This window comes from Diadema setosum, chromosome 16 (assembly GCF_964275005.1).
Source record: "Diadema setosum chromosome 16, eeDiaSeto1, whole genome shotgun sequence".
NCBI classification, from domain to species: domain Eukaryota; kingdom Metazoa; phylum Echinodermata; class Echinoidea; order Diadematoida; family Diadematidae; genus Diadema; species Diadema setosum.
Genome location: NC_092700.1, coordinates 11696672 through 11716765, shown reverse-complemented (window position 1 = coordinate 11716765; position 20094 = coordinate 11696672). Strand labels below are relative to the sequence as shown.

Below are 20094 nucleotides of genomic sequence, written 5' to 3'. Positions count from 1 at the left end.
TTCAGACTTATACATTTGAACAACTATAAATTAGTTATACCGAGTGCAGAGTTTCAGAATTTATAGCAATTTGGACGAGGAATAAGAATGTTTTCAAAATATAAAGCAAATTGCAATGAACAATGATAATGACATGGCAGGCTCACCATGAGAATGCATGAGTTTGGGCTCAACAAAACAGAAAAGTAGATGGCATACATACATTCTACACAGGTGAACTTGTCAATCAAGTGGTATTGTATTGGAATTTACACTGCTACATTTCTGAAATATGTGAGGCTCTATGTCATCAACACTGTTCAATGTAATTTGTTTAAGATTTTGCAGAGTATTGGTTTCACTGCTCTGAAGACCACAATAGATTCCAGAAATGTATACGTGGAGCTGTCGATGTATGTACTACATGGTGTGAAATTATGAAAATCATCTTTTAAACACCCAACGAAGAATTTTTATTGCAACATTTTGCAAGTTTGTATGGACTACACAATCCATTTATGTCTTCTCTTAAACCATGTCAATACATTGTACCAACCGTGTTTGTCAGATGTCCTCATTGTAGGGTTAACCTTAAGCCAGTGCAATACATGTACAAATATACTGCATCTCAAGTTGTACACATATGTAATAAAAAGTACATTGTGCTCATTTTGTATTTTAAACGACTTGATGTATGGAGATACATGTACAATGTATTCACATTCATCTCTGCAGTTAGGGGAGAGGGAAGGGGGCAATTTGTGCTGTTGACTTCTGTGTGATGTGATTGTACAATTGAAAGGGTCGGTGCAATAAAGTGCTAACCCACACTTTTGTCAAAATTGAGTTACATGCATTTTCATAATCCTTAGCCTTCACTCTTACCTCCGTGAAAATATCATATTTGAATTCAACCTTTAAGATGGTAAAAAATGCATGCATTCATGTTTTATTAATGTACAATGTATGGACTTTCCAAACATTCAACAGCGATTATCTCAAAATGACTATTGTGTGGGTTAGCACTATATTGCACCGACCCCTTCAATTAGCTCTCCGCAAGTGAGAATGTGGTGTTTTTTATTTGCGTTAGTGCCTACATTGTGCTTCACTTTGTTTTTGCTCTTTTTTTTTTTCTTAATGGTATCATTGGGAAAGAACTGTTCTTCTGTATATTATTTAGATTTGATCACAGGTTGGGAGACAAAAATTCCAACCTAGAAGCTCATATCAAAAACTTCTACTTGCTGAAAATAGAGGTTGGAGAAAGCCCATTTACATGTGATATACACTATAAGAGGAAAGACTACTTGTACCAGACTTGAACATAAATTGTTTGGGTATGTTCAAATCATATCCAATAATTCTCTTTATTCAGAAAATGACACTGAACATTACAAACCTTCAACATTTTACAAACAATGTTTTTATACCTGAAATACCTCTGAAACACACACATGAAATGCAATTATCATTCCTTCTATTAATCTTTGGATACTCCGTTTTACAGGGACACCCCACTATGAGTTTGCCGGGACCGCCAAGTTTCCTACCCAATAACTGGCACCTCATAAATGTACTATAAAAGAGACCAGCTAAATACAGTAGTGGAAAATGAGGACTTCCAAATTCACTTTTTAAAAAGTTTGGCATCTTTGATGAAATCTTGTTACCATTAAAACAATGGTATCCACAATCTAGTGGCAATTCACTTTATCTTCATGCATCTAGATATGTATAATTATAAAGTTACAAGGAACTGCCAGTGCATTGGGAGATAAATGAATAGCCAAGTGTTTCCTGGAAGAACATTTTAGTTCTTGGAAGGGGAAATAAAAACACTTTCCCAGTCCTTTCAGCACCTATCAAAAGTCAAAAATACAAGTGTACAACTGCTATTATTCAAATGTCAAATTACAATTGCAGATGATGATTACAATGTGTTTTTATTTTCAGGTTTACTCTGTTCACACCCATTGTGCCTACTTCATTGCTCCCTTACCCCCACCTGAAGAGAAATGTTTGCAGTTTACATTGTCACACTGTAGTGCATACAGGAATTGTACATATTACAGTGGTGTCATCAAATTCAGGTACAATTCATTCAAATGAAAGACTTCTATGACAATTCAGGCAAACATGCTTCATTAAAAATACATACATTTGAAAAAAGTAGAATGCACTTTCCTAATTACAAAAAATACACAAATTCCATGTTCACTAGAATTTAAAGCTCACTATTATTTTTTGGGAAAATGCAAACTATATTATGTATGCTTTCACCTTCATTATCATTTTAACAGATACCATAAAGCATGTGCATATAATTATAATTTTATGGTAGGATACATGTCCTGGATTGACCTAGGTAGGAAATCTCCTTCAGGATCAATGCTTGAATACTTATTTCTGGTGGTTTGATTCTCACTGATAGAAACTAAATAAATTGCTTTGCCCCGCAACTCGTGAATATAAATGTTCTTCTGTTTCTTTAACCAAGTAATCATGTGAATAAAAAAAATAACAAAAACAAAACAAAACAGTGTAGCACCTAAGTGAATGGCAATAATTTCAAGCTTAATTAGTGTTTCAGAACACCCCCCCCCCCCCATGATATGTTCACCTAATGAATGTTACTACTGTAAAAGTGGATATTTTTGCGCGAATAATTTTTCACGCTTGGCCAAGTGAGATGAATTTTGTATGTTTTTAATTTCACAGAATCAGGACATAAACTAATGGAACATTATGGCGTGCAAAAATTATTCACTTCCTTTTATTTTCGCACTAGCTTCTGGTTGCATGAAATGCAATAAAATTTCCACTTTTACAGTATCTACTGCTCAGAGTTTACCTGTCACGAAAGGCACTGTCAGCAAATTGAAAGAAATCTTGACAGCCTTTGCTCTAAATACAACAGACTTGTATACAAGGCACGACTTAGTGTCAAAAGCTTGGCAATAAGTCCTTTTGCATATTGGCCACTGCCTTAACGTGACTCATACAAATGTGCAGTTTGGCATGACTTTGGATACAGCTGTGCAATATATGGCACACTGAAAACAAACTGGACCTGCATGAAATTCAAATATATCGTCCCTCTCACTTGTGGAATGATGAGCTTAACAAGGCACTTGACTTTCAGTGATACAAATCTTGACATTTTTAAGAATGCTTCTACTTGTAAGATGCTACAGTGTGTATGTGCAAAATTTTCAAATGTAAGGAACAAATTAATCAAACATAAATGGCTAGAAAAGAGTAATTTAGAAAAAATGATGATTGTGGGTTGAAATTGGAGACTAAATATCTAGATTTGTTGATTCCACTTGCATACATGTAATTGTAAACATTTCTATTAAGGTTTTCATATTACAACTTATACACCATTTATTTGGTTAATCCCCTTAAAGGGAAATTCAAACATTCCTTAATTATCGAATTCTTATTCATCATTTATCAAATTCTAACTTTGACTTACTCAAAATCATCAAATTCATTATCATATATTGATGGAGATACATATGGAGATTCACAGGGCTAACAAAACTTGTTCTAATGTAGCTACAAGAAAGAAGGAAACACTATAAGACAACCAAGAAATATGCATCAAGAATTGTGTGGTCGGGGTATTAAAACAATGGTCCTAATAAGAACATCAATGTTCTCTCGACACAACAGCCTCAATCTTTTGGAAGAATACTATCTATCAAAACAACATGATCTTTACAAGCTGTATAAAATAAGGCACAGCAAAGATTAAAACCAAGTCAATAGTACTTTTTGTATACTGACAAGTTGTTTGCATAGTACTTTAAAAAATCGAGGCTAAAATTCACTGGAAGTTGTTTACTCACTTGATTTCCTTGGCAATTTACTAGTAGTAAACATTGAGTGAATGTTTTTATGCAAGCATGGTTACCACAAGCACATTCTCTTTTGTGGAATGCCATCATGGAAAGATCAGAGCTGTTTCACATTTGCTAAAGCACCATCCGTTTTAGAATCATTCTAAAATATGAATGTTAACACATAAATTTGGGCACAAATTCAGAGTAGGTATAGCAAGTGTCAAAGAATACTTTCAACAATGGAATGTTCAAAGGTGTAGATAAGACTGAGCTATATGTACACTACAGATTCTAGAATATAAAATAAACTCTTGTGTTGGAATTAATGTGACACGCAGAGTGTTAAAGACCCAGTAGCATGGGGATTTATGGGTGACCCAGTTCATTTGCTGCCCCTCTGGACTATATTTGAAGAACACAAATAGCACCAGCCAGTGAATATGTACATTGAATCGTATCCTAGTCGGTCCTGGTCAACTCCAGTTAAGATTTGTTGGCTGTGTGAGCACTTAAACCGAAATCAGTGATAAACCTGTACAAAAATCATAGCTGGGATTATCAAAAATATCTGAGCTAGGCCAGCCTTCCCACTTCATGGTATCCCTACACTACCGAGTCGTTAACTGATGTACCAACTCTGGTACACCATTCACAGAGCAGATGAAATGCAAACTACAGAGTACCTGCCTGATTCACTTTTATTTCAAGTTTTGACAGGACATTGGAAAGCCATTGCAAGGTGCATATCTGCAGGGATGCCAACCTTGTAAACAGCACTGTAATATTCTACGAGGTTGCAAAGGTGTTGCATTATTTATCTTTCTTTTTCTTGTGTGGAAAAACAGTATTTTACCTTTACTGCCTTAGACATGTGTAGTCTTACAATTTGGGAAAAATAGTATTTACTACAAAACCTGCAGTATTTTAGGCAAAAACCAGTACAAAATACTTAAAAAAAATAGAAATGTTGGCACCCCTGTAACACTGGTATCAAGTCAGCAATGCCTTAACATATACACATGATGAGTGTTGTACGAAACAAGGTCGACACAAGCATTTTAGATGAATCTTTAAACATGCAGCTGGATCATTAGGATGAATGATGATGTATACCAATGAACATGGTGAGATACTGTTGCACATTTGATGCATAATCACAGACTGACCAAAACGGGAGTTCCTGAGGGCAACTTCACTGTATGTACCTCATACTTATACGACGTTTCAACAAGGCGGTAACGAATCTCCATTAGGAAAGGAAACAGAAGCATAAAGTAATGTATTGTCCACTCCTGCCCCGTCCACTCATTGTCCAGACCCTATTTCAGTATCTGTATGCTTACATGACCACCATCAGCTATAGGTAGCTCATGGCTCCTGGGTGTGTCTAGGTCCCCCGGATGTCAAAGTTCATAGCCAGATGGAATCCAAACCAAACCATCCTCTTTTGGCAGACAGGTGATCGCTTGCTGGCAAACTCGGCTACTTATTTCCTTATCACACCAATCAAATGTTCTCGCCTCAAAGTACATTTTCTGCGGAAAAAAAAACCCAAACAAACAAACCCTACTTTCTGCAAATCAACACACTATAACGCTCAATGCAACTGCCAGAGCTGTCCTGCAAGCACGATCCCCGCCAACAAACGAGGCACCTTCCTACCGACGTGGAGCCATTTAGAATACCGGTATATCATAGGCATCAAAGAGATCTGAGATGCCTTCATTGTCACCAAGGGCAAACAGGTAGTCGTCGACCGCCGGCGGGGATAGTGCCACAAAGTCGTCCTCGAGGCCATTCTGGTCTTCCGTCTGCAGCAGGAGACTGCTGCTCAACTGTGACAGGTCATCCTCCTCTAGGGCAGTGGCCTTTAGTGCCGGGTCACCTGCAGGTCAGAGGTCAAAGGTTGCCGTTTACAAAGCCTTGACTTTGACAAGTCCAGAAAATAACCAAGGTTTGTCTTGATACACATTAAAAGGTTTGAACTTTTGCTTGTAAGCAATATTATTGATACAGTGGACTCACACATGGTGGACACTGATACAATAAACTCCTTGCTATAACAAAACATTTTTTTTTTTTCTGCCCGAAATTCAAATTTCCTTGTATTTAAAAACCCTGATATAAAGGAATGTTCATAGTAAAATCATTACATCTGTCCCAAGAGTGGCAAGCAGAAGTCATTTGTTATGTACCGAGTATTGCATGAAATTGTTTTAATGTCTTAATTAAAGATTGGACATTTATAAAACAGGAAAATAAATGGCATGGTACAGTTTTGGCGTGAAGTTCATCATACAAATAATACTTTCGTATTACAACTGGAATGGAACTGTAATAGCGCAATCTGTTTGTTTGTTTTTTCTTGTTATTGTTGCTGCTGCCTCTTCCCAGCCAAACGAGACACTAAAATTTCAATAGAATGCATTCATAATACATCCTGTAATGAGTTGTGCTCTCCTGTTTCAAACAACCCTCCCCTTTAAACAGAAACTGTACCATATTTCATAATTAGATATGATATTTGATTTGAAGAGGATCACTTAGAAGATGCCAGTCAAAGTTCTTTCACAGTGTCTCATATAATTGAAGACTACAAAGCACTGTTGTTCTGGCAAGGATGAACTTTAACCTGGCAAAAGATAACATGATGAGAGCTGGAATCTGATAGATAATCACATCTTACCCTTTGAACTTGACGGTGACCCCTCTTTTGACCCAGCCTCTGACCCTGATGAACTGCTTTCATCTAGACAGTCCTCTGGACAAAGGAACACCTCGATTTGACCTCTTGTGCTCTTCAGCCAAATTTGAATACTCTGAAAATACAAGTAAACAGAGATTACATGTACGAACATTTAATTTCAATCTTTCAGAATGCACTGGATGTGTAATGGAAGAGTGACTATGCAATAGTGAAGATCTGTTAAAAACATTTATAAAATGGGTTCAAGAATGTAGCCAATTGGAAGCGCTGAAATGAGTCACGTGTGCTTGTATTAACTTCTCACTAACATGCACGGCCGACGTCACAATGTTTGCACTAGCAGTGCGCACTCAATCAGTTGTTACAAGTGCGTCGCGCGCTACTAAACGTGCTGTTAATCATGTAAACAACTTCTAGTTCGGGCTGCCGGCCGGCCTTTCTTGTGTGCATAACATTGTGTGGCGTACGTATAAATGCTGTTAGTTTTCGACCCATTTTATAAAACAAATGATGCACAGGATTATTTCGTGGCGTTAGTGGAGATGCAGCTCACTCTCGGGTATTTACAATGTAGTGCAACATGCACTCGGCTTCGCCTCGTGCATGTTTCACAATTGTAAATACCCTCGAGTGCGCTACATCTTCACTAACGCACTCTATCCTGTGCATCATTTGTATAGCAACAGAGACACAGAAGTACTGGTTTAACTAATGATATGACAGTCTTAAAGAAAATACGACACCTTTTAACCTGATACAATTGGCAGGCCCAGGACCCATTTGCATATCCAGCTATTTCTTTGTTTTAGTTCTAATGACAGCATAGATTTAATTCTGACCGAGGAATTAATTGGTCATAATCAATTCTTCTTAACTTCAGCACATGAATTTCAAGCATTGAAGTTTATTTGGTTGGAACATGGTGAATTAACAGCACATATATCATTGGGATCCCTCAACTTTTAATATGGAAGTAAGCTTTATGATTGGAAAACATATATGCAACAGCTACTTTCGTGCATATATTTTCCATCATTGATGTCGATGACTGGGAAAGCAGTTCGTCTGAACTCACCTCTGTAGGATCTGGAACTTCTAGCCTGGTTTCTGGAGGGGCTTTGATGGCTATGACAGTCTGGTCTTCAAAACTCTTGATACCTCGTATATCATGATAGGTCACATAGGCATACGTATAGTGGATGGTCAAGGAATACAGAGGAGAAATTGTACATTCTAAGGTTCAAATTTGAATAGGTTTAAACCATGACTTTATACCATTAATCTAATTCATGGTCTTACTTCACTCCATGGACGGAAAAAGATGTGGAATTGGCATCCCCCCCCCCCCCCCCCCCCCGACCAGAAAATGATTCATGCTCATTTCTTTGTTCAGATAGATTAGACCAGTATAACAGCTGGTGCAACTGGAAACTTGGGCGCAGACCAGTTATCAACTGGTTGTGGGGACTGGTTCCTATCAAGTCTCAATTACTTGTACCGATTGTCCACCGTTTGTCCACTTGACATGCAGAAGAGACCAGTTAGAGTCAGGTAGCTGGAACCAGTTGCAGATAACTGGTTCCAGTTGAAATCAACTGGTTGTAACTGGTTTTTCCTTCCGGGCAGGAGGCAACGTGATGTGAAAACAGGAGTGCACTATATTCTTTTGTTCTGGTTCTTCTTTTTCTGGTCTTCACTACATGGAGAAGTCTGGATGCCAAAGACACTTGAAAAAAACCCACAAAATCTTTCTTCAGGGAGCTTCCTGTAGAATCAGGGAGACATGCTAGATCTGGAAATTGTGCAAGTCACAAACATCAGGAATGATAGTTGGGAGAAAGGATATCTGGCATTGTTTGGATCTTCTGTCAGCATCTTGATCTGGTTGGACGCGTTGCGGATCAGCTCATCATACCGCTTCTCCTGGTTCTCTAGGTCAGCCAAGTCTGGAGCCAGACAAGGGAAAAAGGAATACGCTCATTTGATTAGTGTGTGCATATTTTTGTGAAAAAGTACTCATGATTATACTAATATCTTTAGTGGGGAGTTTTCCCAATTCATACATGCAGTTTTAACACAAGTAGGAAGATTTGTTAAACACTCACTGAAAATTTGTGGAAAATCTGACAATCTGTCACAAGTAATAAATTTTCAAGTTTTTGTTCATTCCATGTGTCACCCTCAGAATATGGAAACTCAACAACTTACTGGTGTCACACTATTAGCGCAATGTAATAAAAATCTAAAAGGGAATTTTAAACATTTAATTTTTTTTCTAAATGAAAAGTACACATTTCAGTGACCCTTAACTCGGGAATAACGCAATTATTTTTTTCCCCTCCATGACATGTGACAGAGCTACACTGTACAATAAAGGTCAAGTGCTCTGTTTATGTCCTTAAATGAATTTTGTCAGAAACAAAAAGAATATTGTGATAAAGGGATCTTCCACACAGGCAACATATCTAAGTTTTTCTAAATGAAAGTGACTCAACTTGACACCAGAAAGATAACAGAAGATGACTGACGAGTATCATGTTGAGGTCTTACCTGAATGTAAGTGGATAGCTTCTGCAGATACTTTTGAGTCTGAACTTCCCGGGTGAACTGCTACAGAACTGCATGCACCTCTGTCAAATTTCAAATGAAGTGAAATGACGGTAATTGAAAAACCTTGGAAAATCAAGAAATTTTATAATGTAAAAAATGCAAGGGGAAGTGGGCCACTGGTTGATATACAGCATGTCCCCCCCCCCCCCAAAAAAAAAAAAAAAATACAATCAGATTTTCGCATCAATAACTTTCAAAATGATTAGACAATCTGAATGCTATTTCAGGGAATAAAACTATCCTTATCTACATTTAATTTGGTTAAGTGGTCACAGAGAAATGTGGATTGTTGTAAAGTATGTCATTGGTTCGTTTCTTCCAAGTTCAGCACTTAATGCTCTTGGAACTGTGAACACAATGGATATAACTTGGAGGGAAGGGATTCCTGATATGCTCAGTTAAGATCCTCATTTCTCTTTGACCACCAAAGCAAATCGAATGGGGTTTTTAAGATGTAGGTAATAACTTATACCCTGAAATTACATTTGGATTGATTCGCTATTTTAAAAAATTGCAGAGGGTCCAGTTGAAATCTTTCGGGGTCATACAGTATGTTTGACTTACTGTCTATCAGTGACTGTTACATTTCACAAAGTTGTTACTTGTAACTTTCCTACCATTTTATTTTTCCATATATGCCTGTCTACATTTTTATTGATTCATCTATCAGAAGGGTGTTTTTAGGAGTCTTGTGGTTTCCTGTAACTTGGCTATTTGTTCTCTGGTCAAAGCCAGAAAGCACTGCCCTCATCTACTGTGTAGCAAGGTTGCTCATAAATGTATGTACTTGAACAGGGCCCCATTTTATCAAAAGATAAAATCGATTTTAAATTTCCTTACCACACAGGCTGCCATAGACTTACAGTTGAAATCAACTATATAATCAATTTTATCTCTTCATAAAACAGGGCCCAGCTCTCCTACAATATGACCTTGATTTGCTGGCAATAAGGTGGAACTCCACGTACTGTAAGCTCACAGAGGCATGATGTCCCAACAACTTTCAAGACTAAAACCAATTACACAATGCAAGGACATGAGCTAAGAAAAGTCAGTGGGGACAATCATCTATACCATAGCCTCATCCTTGGCCGAGCTTAAGAGTAGCTGGTGTCTACTCACTGGTCCATTGAGAAGAGACCAGACAAAGGACCTTTGGGACAAAAGATGGCCTTTAGACCATGTCCACCACAGGACATTGCCCAAAGGACTCTAGCAAGTCAATTTGCCTTTGCATTAGACCGTAATAACAGCAGCTCAAGAGCTTCTTTAGCTTTTTAAGATAACCTGGCTAACTTCTTCTGCAAGTTCAATTAACTTGAATGAATGACCGCAAGGGAGACGAATACCCAGTCCCACTTACTTCCACTGAATGTTGTTTTTCGACTTTTTGGTGATGAGTTTAATGCCTTCGAGAACGTTTGTGATGTCATAGATACGCCGCTTTTGCACCTCCAGCACTTCTGCGGCCTTGTTTAAGTCGAGAACGCCATCATGTGCCCCACGCAGTAGACTCACAAAGCGTTTTGTCAGTAGGCCGAGTGAGGTGTCATAGCGAGACTTTTCCATCGGCGACCTTGCAGCAGCTTTTTAAGAAGGAAAAGAGACACTGGTTCATTTCCAATCCATAAATATATTTTGAGAGAGAAAACTGCTTGATACAGCATGAGATCAGACGCCTTGTGCAGGAATATCACAGTAAGAAATTCAGATATTTAGTTATTTATCTACTAAACATTTTGAAAGGTGCCCTGTAAGTTCAGAGATAAAAAAGAGGATTATTATTGCTGCATGGTACAGTGGTTTCTCATGTATAATTTGGAAAAAGTCTACTCTGAGAGAAATATCTTCTGATGCAATTTGTAAAAAAAAAAAAGGAAAAGAAAAAGAAGATTAAATGCAAAAGCAACTCCATAACATGATTATCCAAATTTAAACAATTAATACCCTGACCTTTGACATACCATGGTTTTCACTTTGAATTTATTTGATTATTTGTAAATTATCATGTGATAACTTTTCCATAAAGGATGTCATGTGAAACAACCATCTCATATTTCTTGGGTATCACATAATCAATGTATCTCTGTCATTTGACATTAATAACGCAGGCCATTTACCAAAAGTCCAAGAGTAAATGAGAATACAGCTGTCATATAAGTGAAGACTTTGACTGAAAATGTTAAATTTTATCAATTTATTCTGCCTATCCTGTATCAGATGAAAGGACTTCAGGAACAATGCCTCTTGCTTCTAGGACATAAGGCATAGGCAGCAACTCTTAAACAGACTGCTTACGTCTGGCTTTCTTGGCCTTGGCTGATGGTCTAGGACTTGGCGTCTTGAATCCTGTCCCTCCTGCGGGAACTGCGGAGTCCAGCTCCAACTTCCTCTTGGCCTGAGATTGGCGTCATCCAATCAGATCAAAACAAAGCAGAATAAAGGACCAATCAGAAAGTTAGGGCTCCACATGCATCAGGGCCTCATTTCAGCAATCACAGGCAATACACAATTACAACTGACATTAACTGCAGTTACCATGGCAGCAATTATTGTAACTCATAATATCTCTAAATACAGCTGTATCTGCAAAACAGCAGCTTTATAACTATAGGGCTTTGTTTTTAGGGGTATAGATTTAACTCCTAAATCATAAAAAAAAAATATTAATTTTCAACATAGTATTAATGGAAATGTTGTTGGGTGGTGACATCAAGACTTATTAGTATGCAGATATTTTGAAAAGTACTACTACTGCTCAGCAGACCATGCAGGGCTTTAACATCATAAAGTAACTTTCTTACCTTCTGAAATTTTGTCTGAATCTATGAAACTTCTACCAAATCACTGTTTGATGATTTTGTGTTTGTGTTTTCAAGGACAATTCTCAAATTTGTACATCTAGAACCTTCCAGATTGTTGTTTGGTTTTTATTTTTTTCCTCAGGAATTGTTTGTACAGCATGACATGTCAACTTGTTGCCACTCATCATCTAACAGGTTACAGTCATTGGCTAATAGTAATACTCCTACAAGTATTTACAGGCGAGTTTACACAAGAGGTTCCACAACTTGGCTCCTGTGACAATTGCACCCTAGCCAAACATACAAATTCTACCCACATACATAGCCCTAACCCTAATCCTAATCCTATTCTTTAGATGATGACTTAGTGGTGAACGTACGAAACATGGACAGACAAAACTGTCACAGTTTTGTCTGTCCATGTTGTTACATCTCCCAGTGTATGTTCACTGGTGTAAAACATAATGTTCAATACCGGGTAGTACTTAAGTGCTGTTTTTATCTTTTCTACAGGCAATGCAGTTGAAAAAACAACAACAACAGATTTTCAATGAGCATTCGGGTCAATCCATGTCAAATCATCCAGTGCTTGTCACCCGACCCCCTCCGATTTTCTTTAAAATCGCACCAAATGTTCCCCAAAGTGTCTGACGGAAAATCCCAAAATATTTTGCCCCAAGGTCAATTGGTTGCTAAGATACAGCCTCACATAGCAACCGGTGCGCATTCCAAAATATTAGTTAAAAGAAAATTAGGCATTTTTGATTGACTGTTTTAGCATGGATATTAATGCAAAAATGTTCATTATCTGGAAATTAAGAGAACTTTATAGTCTTTGCAAGAAAAACTTACTGTGACGCGAAATTGACTTTTCCTTAACGTGCACGAGGTCACCGAAAATGGTGTTAAATGTTAATTTTGAAAATTTTAATGCATATTTAGAGGCTAATATCTTCCACATTTCATCACCTTAAGTTCTAAAATATTATGCTGTTGAAGGCTTTGACTTGCTCAGTAATTTTGAAAAAAATCAGCGCATTCATGCGCACCGTTTTTACGGAGAGCGCCCTCAAAGTTGACAAAAATGAAAAATGTGCCAAATTCAAGGTCACGGATCACCCTTCGTCCCACCTAGGAATGGCATCAATTTTTGTGTATTGATAGACATTTACCTATATTATCTTGGGTTACCAAAGAAATTTTGCTACCGAAATGTTCAATGGCAAATTTACCCCACCGAAAATGGTCGTAAATGGCCAAATTTCCATGTAATATCACATATTGGGTTTAGAGGACATTTCAAATGTCCACACTTTCAAGATGAAAAGCACTAGCCCTGTGATATTTGCAGTAGGCATAGTCTGTTATACATATTTCAGTAATATATACCACAAAACACTTTTATTACTTAATAATGACCTTGAAATTTAATCCAAAATTTGATAAAAACAATAAATTGCTCCATTTTCCTCATTGCACTGCATATAAACACGTGTTTTGAAAGACATTTCACAGAGCAATATTTTCAAGAATTATGAAAGCTGAAAGCCTACCTTATTAAGGTTCTAAAGTATTTGTGCTCTTCTTTCAGATTTAGTGTCAATTTGATCATGAATGTTTTACCCTTGACCTTGAAGCCCTTCTAAAAATAGCTGTAAATTTGTTAACTACAAATTACACTCACGACAGGTGTATTATGGCATGATATACTTGTGATTCTTTCACAAACACAGAAGCTTTTTATGGTGTAAATGTATATACTGGAATTAATCTACACTCATGCTTGCAAGATATGTTACAATTGATAACTTTGTTCTGACAATGACCCTCAATTTCAATCAAAAAAGGGGACAGTAATATTTTGTGATTTTGTGTGCATTTCCTATGGAAAACAGTGCTTTGTTTGGAAACTCATAAAAACTTGACCATTTTTACTATCTATCACTTTGATTGATTAATTTTATTCTGGTTATGGTAGAAAAGTGGCCCGTGACAATTTCCAATAAAAGAAAACACAGTTATGCTTTATAAAATGAAAAACAAAGAAATACATAAGAAATTCCAAAAACAAGAAAATACATAAGAATTGAAATGATTTTGGAAGTTTTCATAAGGTACAGAACAAATCCCCCGAAAAAGAAGACTCTCAGTCCTTTTAATGTGCGTTTCACAGGCTAGAATAAGAATCTATATTATGTTGGGCGCAACGTCCATATTATTATCAACTATTATTCAGTACATAATACAGGTCTTTATGGAGAGGAATAGGCATTTCTCATGATTTTGAAGGTCATAAATTGAGGGTCATTGTCAGAACAAAGTTATTAATTGTAACATATCTTGCAAGCATGAGTGTAGATTAATTCCAGTATATATACATTTACACCATAAAAAGCTTTTGTGTTTGTGAAAGAATCACAAGTATATCATGCCATAATACACCTGTCGTGAGTGTAATTTGTAGTTAACAAATTTACAGCTATTTTTAGAAGGGCTTCAAGGTCAAGGGTAAAACATTCATGATCAAATTGACACTAAATCTGAAAGAAGAGCACAAATACTTTAGAACCTTAATAAGGTAGGCTTTCAGCTTTCATAATTCTTGAAATATTGCTCTGTGAAATGTCTTTCAAAACACGTATTTATATGCAGTGCAATGAGGAAAATGGAGCAATTTATTGTTTTTATCAAATTTTGGATTAAATTTCAAGGTCATTATTAAGTAATAAAAGTGTTTTGTGGTAAAATTACTGAAATATGTATAACAGACTATGCCTACTGCAAATATCACAGGGCTAGTGCTTTTCATCTTGAAAGTGTGGACATTTGAAATGTCCTCTAAACCCAATATGTGATATTACATGGAAATTTGGCCGTTTACGACCATTTTCGGTGGGGTAAATTTGCCATTGAACATTTCGGTAGCAAAATTTCTTTGGTAACCCAAGATAATATAGGTAAATGTCTATCAATACACAAAAATTGATGCCATTCCTAGGTGGGACGAAGGGTGATCCGTGACCTTGAATTTGGCACATTTTTCATTTTTGTCAACTTTGAGGGCGCTCTCCGTAAAAACGGTGCGCATGAATGCGCTGATTTTTTTCAAAATTACTGAGCAAGTCAAAGCCTTCAACAGCATAATATTTTAGAACCTTAAGGTGATGAAATGTGGAAGATATTAGCCTCTAAATATGCATTAAAATTTTCAAAATTAACATTTAACACCATTTTCGGTGACCTCGTGCACGTTAACGAAAAGTCAATTTCGCGTCACAGTAAGTTTTTCTTGCAAAGACTATAAAGTTCTCTCAATTTCCAGATAATGAACATTTTTGCATCAATATCCATGCTAAAACAGTCAATCAAAAATGCCTAATTTTCTTTTAACTAATAGTTTGGAATGCGCACCGGTTGCTATGTGAGGCTGTATCTTAGCAACCAATTGACCTTGGGGCAAAATATTTTGGGATTTTCCGTCAGACACTTTGGGGAACATTTGGTGCGATTTTAAAGAAAATCGGAGGGGGTCGGGTGACAACTTTTCTGAAAATTGAATGATTTGACGTGGATTGACCCATTCATCATTTGACCTTCATATATAATTCTTAAGTTAGTAGGGCCTAAGAATAGCATTCTGTCCAGCATTGAATAATTTACTTTGTACATACACACATTTGTACATGATGTACAATGTACAGTTGTAGAACATCAGAATCTACACATATAAGTCGTAGTTACCCCAAATTTTCATTTTAGCAAAAATTCCTATATATTCTACATTGCTTCTTTGAAGCAATTTTGGGGCAAAGTTACAATATTTTTCATCAAACTGTTCTAAAAGATTGTATTGTATTGGGGCTGGGTAGGCTACTACTCTAACGTTATGCATATTCAAAACAGAAAATAAAGCAACATCCATGAACAAATCTAGCCCCAACAATGTTACCCTTTGTTTACTGTGGAAATGCCCAATTTTATTCACTTCGGTCATTATAGACCCATCTCGAAATGTCTCAAGAATATACTGGAAAAATGAAACAACAATGTTAACAAATAAATGACTTCCAAAAATGTAAGAATTCCTTATCATACAATTATACAGACACTGAAATTGTTTCAAGAAAATGGCCTATTAAATCATGAATATTCAATCCAATTAAGTGGTTATATAGACTAGATCGTATATGTAGTTTAAATCGCAGTGACAAGGCTACGGAGCAACAGCTTGAAAAAAATTAATATTGTACAAAAGAAGCAAGATAAGGGCAAGAGTTTGCATTGGGCCATTGCTGCTGTGTGGGTCACTTGAGATCGAGTGTGAATTCACCGATCTTGGATTGGACTCTGCAGCTCTGGAGACATTGATTAAACTTAGTAACACTACACAGATAGAAATGTAAACTTGTCGATTGTGAACCAAAAAACAATTTCATCACTAAATCAGATAGATCTATACTTGTACCTCTAACTGTTATACACCACCACGGTCTACTTCAAACGGTTAGATTTTCAGTGGTCAAAATTTTGTTTTGATAAACATACCGGAGGTCTGCCCAGCTGCGGTCGCGAACTCTTTGTTGTCGCGTCGAACTCGGGAGTAAAGCCGACGACATCGACGATTTCTTGATCGAATTCCTCGGCAAAATTTGCAATGTTCGTAATGTCCCTGGTCATTGGTTGACCTGACAAGTTTGGCAGAATTCTTTGGGGCGAAATGCCCACAACTTTCCTGACCTCCACATCTGTAGATTGCCGACGAAGTGCAGAAGCAGATACTCCACGGGGCATTTTGTAGTTTAGGGCAGGGCAGCTCAGGCTACTGTTGTCACTGCGATCGAGATGACGCTACCCGAATCGAATATTTATGTGCCTGGGACTACCCACTTCGGTTCGGAACTCGAGCAATCAAAGAGCTTATCTTTCGAGATCTTTCAATGCTAAGGTGAAATAAAAGTAAGACACGAAAGCAAAATATGTACTTGGTATATTAGTCAGCTAATCGTGTATTTTGAAGCCTCAAACGAAGATCGATGGCTTGGATTCGAGCAGAACTCTTACGGCTTTCGAATGAATGGAGAGTGGGTAGAAGAAGTTCCGTCGTTTCCGATTCCCAGCGCAGCACTAATGGGAAGCTACCCGTATTGTGTACAGCTAACACAGCCTAGCCGTACCCGTATTGTACTCCACGCAAAACATCTAGCTAGCTAGCTAGCTATGCATCACTGCACTACACGACACATACACAACGTACACAATCGAGGTGCAGTAAAGGAACTCAAATACAGAGGATTTTCCCGCGACTTGTATTTCGCGCGAGAGGTCTCACGTGTGTGTTTCGCGCAAAGCCATTCACCAATAGGGAACTAGACGCCGCGAAACTAGTTAACTCTGTAGCACCCACTAAACACTGCAGTTATTGGGGCAAAACTTTTCTGTATGATTGTTTTTCACAAAATGTAGATGTTGTTAACAATTCCAACGACCATTTTATGCGTCTTTGCTATAGAGACCAGACATCCTAATCGATCTACATTCTAATCTATGCCACACGCCTTACTCAGATGAGAACAGACAATCAACACGATCTGTGTGCCCTATTTGTATAGAACGTATGTGTTTTTAATGTTTCACGCCGAAACGCTGTCGGCCGCTTCAAGTATTTTACGCTTTTAAGTGATTTCATAATTATAAAATGCAGCTAACGGTGTAGTAAAGGATAAAATAAGATAGGAAGAAAGGAAAATACAACAAACGGGTTCACTGAACTTATTACTCAATAACAAACTAGGTTGGAGAGAGTATCCAAAAGCGTCAGATAATTTCATCCGCGAATGCAATCTTAATTGTTGATTCTAATTCCTACGCAGAAAAAAAAAAAAAATAAATTTCCGTACAAGCTCTGAGATGATATTACATATTGCTTTGTTCTGTTCTGGCGCGTGCGCAAGTGATGGAAAATTGAGCTTCGTGCTTTACACATCCGACGCTTTTTCCGGTTTTGTAATACGAGCCGGCACCCAAGGAGGTTGTCAAATTTGTCTAATAATATATAGGCTTGTCTGCCAACTTCATTGGTTAAATTTGTTTGTTGTTGTTTTTTTATGCAAAGTGTTGGTGCAATCGACTGTCCAGAGAGTACGTGAGGTATATTTTATAAAATTACAGTAACAGCAGCACGGGTTTTGGAGGATGGTCAGGGCAAACAAACAAACATCACTGTATAGGGCCTATATAACACACACACACACACACACACACACACACACACACACACACACAGACCCACACACACACAATCATAGAATTCACAGGGTGTATTTCTGCTGTGCATATTTATCATGATCATGATTCATAATAACATCGATCGTTCTTGTACAGTAAACTAAAGCCAGGTAATCGCTGATGTAATGTCAATTAATTCTTCGAAAGCACAGAAATGTTAGTAACAAGATCAAGTGAGCATTATCGAAGGGAGACGCGCATTATCACGTGACTTGGACGCATTGAAAATGGTACGCAAAGCAGAGTAGCTCATTGATCATTTGCATGGGATTGCGTAGTGACGTAATTCATGTCGATCGCACTTCATGTCAGGTGCAGCCAACTCAGATCGTCATCATAAAAGACGTGGATATTGAAAAACCATGTATCCAGCGGGCGTCACCAGCTTTTTTCAAGGGGGTGCGTTTATATTTCAAGAGAGAGAGAGAGAGAGAGAGAGAGAGAGAGAAGACATTTGAAGGGCCTTCAGCGCAACTTTCTGATTCCACTTCCGGGTTTCTTCAGCTTACAAGCAAAAAAAAAAAAAAAAAAAAAAAAAAATAATAAAATAGATAAATAAAAATATAAAGATAAAAGAATACCCCTCCCCCTGGTGATGCTCATGCGTATCTGTATGAAAAAAAAATACACTGGTGGTGTACTTCCTTTTTGGCAGCCGATATTTATACTCTACTGAATAAAATCGTATAGACCTAATGCTGATATTTCAATGTTTCAAATCTGGTGGCAATATTCCATGATCTATACTATTTTCGTTCAAATAGCCATCGATCGAGTTCACCTCCCTGTATGTCTATAATGGAGTCGTCCATAACTTCTGTTTATAGAAAATGCTTATACGCTGGAAGTGACGCGTGTCTGTGTTTTATTTGTTTGTTTGTTTGTTTGTTTTTTTGGGGGGTGGTATAGGCTTGCTTTGAGTTGAATTAACAAAGTTATCCAGGTTTCGATCTTTCTGAAAGGGTCTTTGTTTTTGTTTGTGCTTTTTGTTTTATTTTTGTGTTTGAATTAATGTCATTTTTCTATCGGAACTGAAAGAAAGAGCACATCATCTCCAAGGGCAGCTAAACGGGACATTGAGGAACTTTGAGTAAAAGTGGGGACTGCGTTAACAACCTTACAATAATCACATAGTCGGTCCTATACGATCAACAGGGATAAAGAACAAGGTCCAATGCATTGTACATCACCACAAAAGCACTATAGGCCTAAGACCAACGTAACGCTCAAATTCCCTCTCTTCCTCTCTCTCTCTCTCTCTCTTTTGAGGCCTTCGTACGTTTTGCATGCAAGATTATAATTTGTCCCTTGGCAGGTCTCAAGTCTTCATGGTCTTTCTCGCTCCGAAGACGATTTAAAACTATACAATTTCATGAAGTGCAGGTTCTGGATTTATAGGCCCTACAATGATGCTCGTATGAACTATTATATGATACAAAGTGATAATAAACAGGTATAAAAAATATGGTTGGACTTTTGAGATATGATGTGGGAGAACGGACAGTGAAGATCATCGAAGAGCAAGTGTATACATTTCTGGTGCCACTTCCGGGTTTTATCAGCTCACAGGCAACAACGAAAACAAAAGAAAAAGAAGAAAAGGTGTAACTTTCTGATGTCGCTTCTGTATTTCTTCAGCTGACAAGCAAACCTCCTCCCCCCAAAAAACAAACAAACAAACAAACAAACAAACAAAAAAAAAACCCAGAACGCCTTCCGGTCGACATCGACTAACATTCAAAACAAAATGGGGGGGGGGGGGGGGGCAAGTAGTTAAATGCTACGTATTCCTATGTGTGATGCAAAAAAAAAAAAAGAAAAAAAATGGGGGCCCTGCTGGATTGATTGACATATCACA

At 37.4% G+C, this 20094-nt stretch overlaps 1 protein-coding gene across 1 annotated transcript; it reads right to left on the bottom strand.

Annotated features, from left to right (window-relative positions):
* Positions 1-1307: 1307 nt before the first annotated feature.
* On the bottom strand, positions 1308-16999 carry LOC140239450 (transcription factor E2F3-like). The gene is made up of 8 exons (XM_072319285.1): positions 16497-16999; positions 11446-11545; positions 10511-10733; positions 9088-9167; positions 8384-8483; positions 7613-7727; positions 6517-6649; positions 1308-5715 (listed from the first exon to the last, which is right to left on the bottom strand). Exons 1-8 carry the CDS (start codon positions 16740-16742, stop codon positions 5507-5509), a joined length of 1206 nt encoding a protein of 401 aa, XP_072175386.1. The 5' UTR covers positions 16743-16999; the 3' UTR covers positions 1308-5506.
* Positions 17000-20094: the final 3095 nt, after the last annotated feature.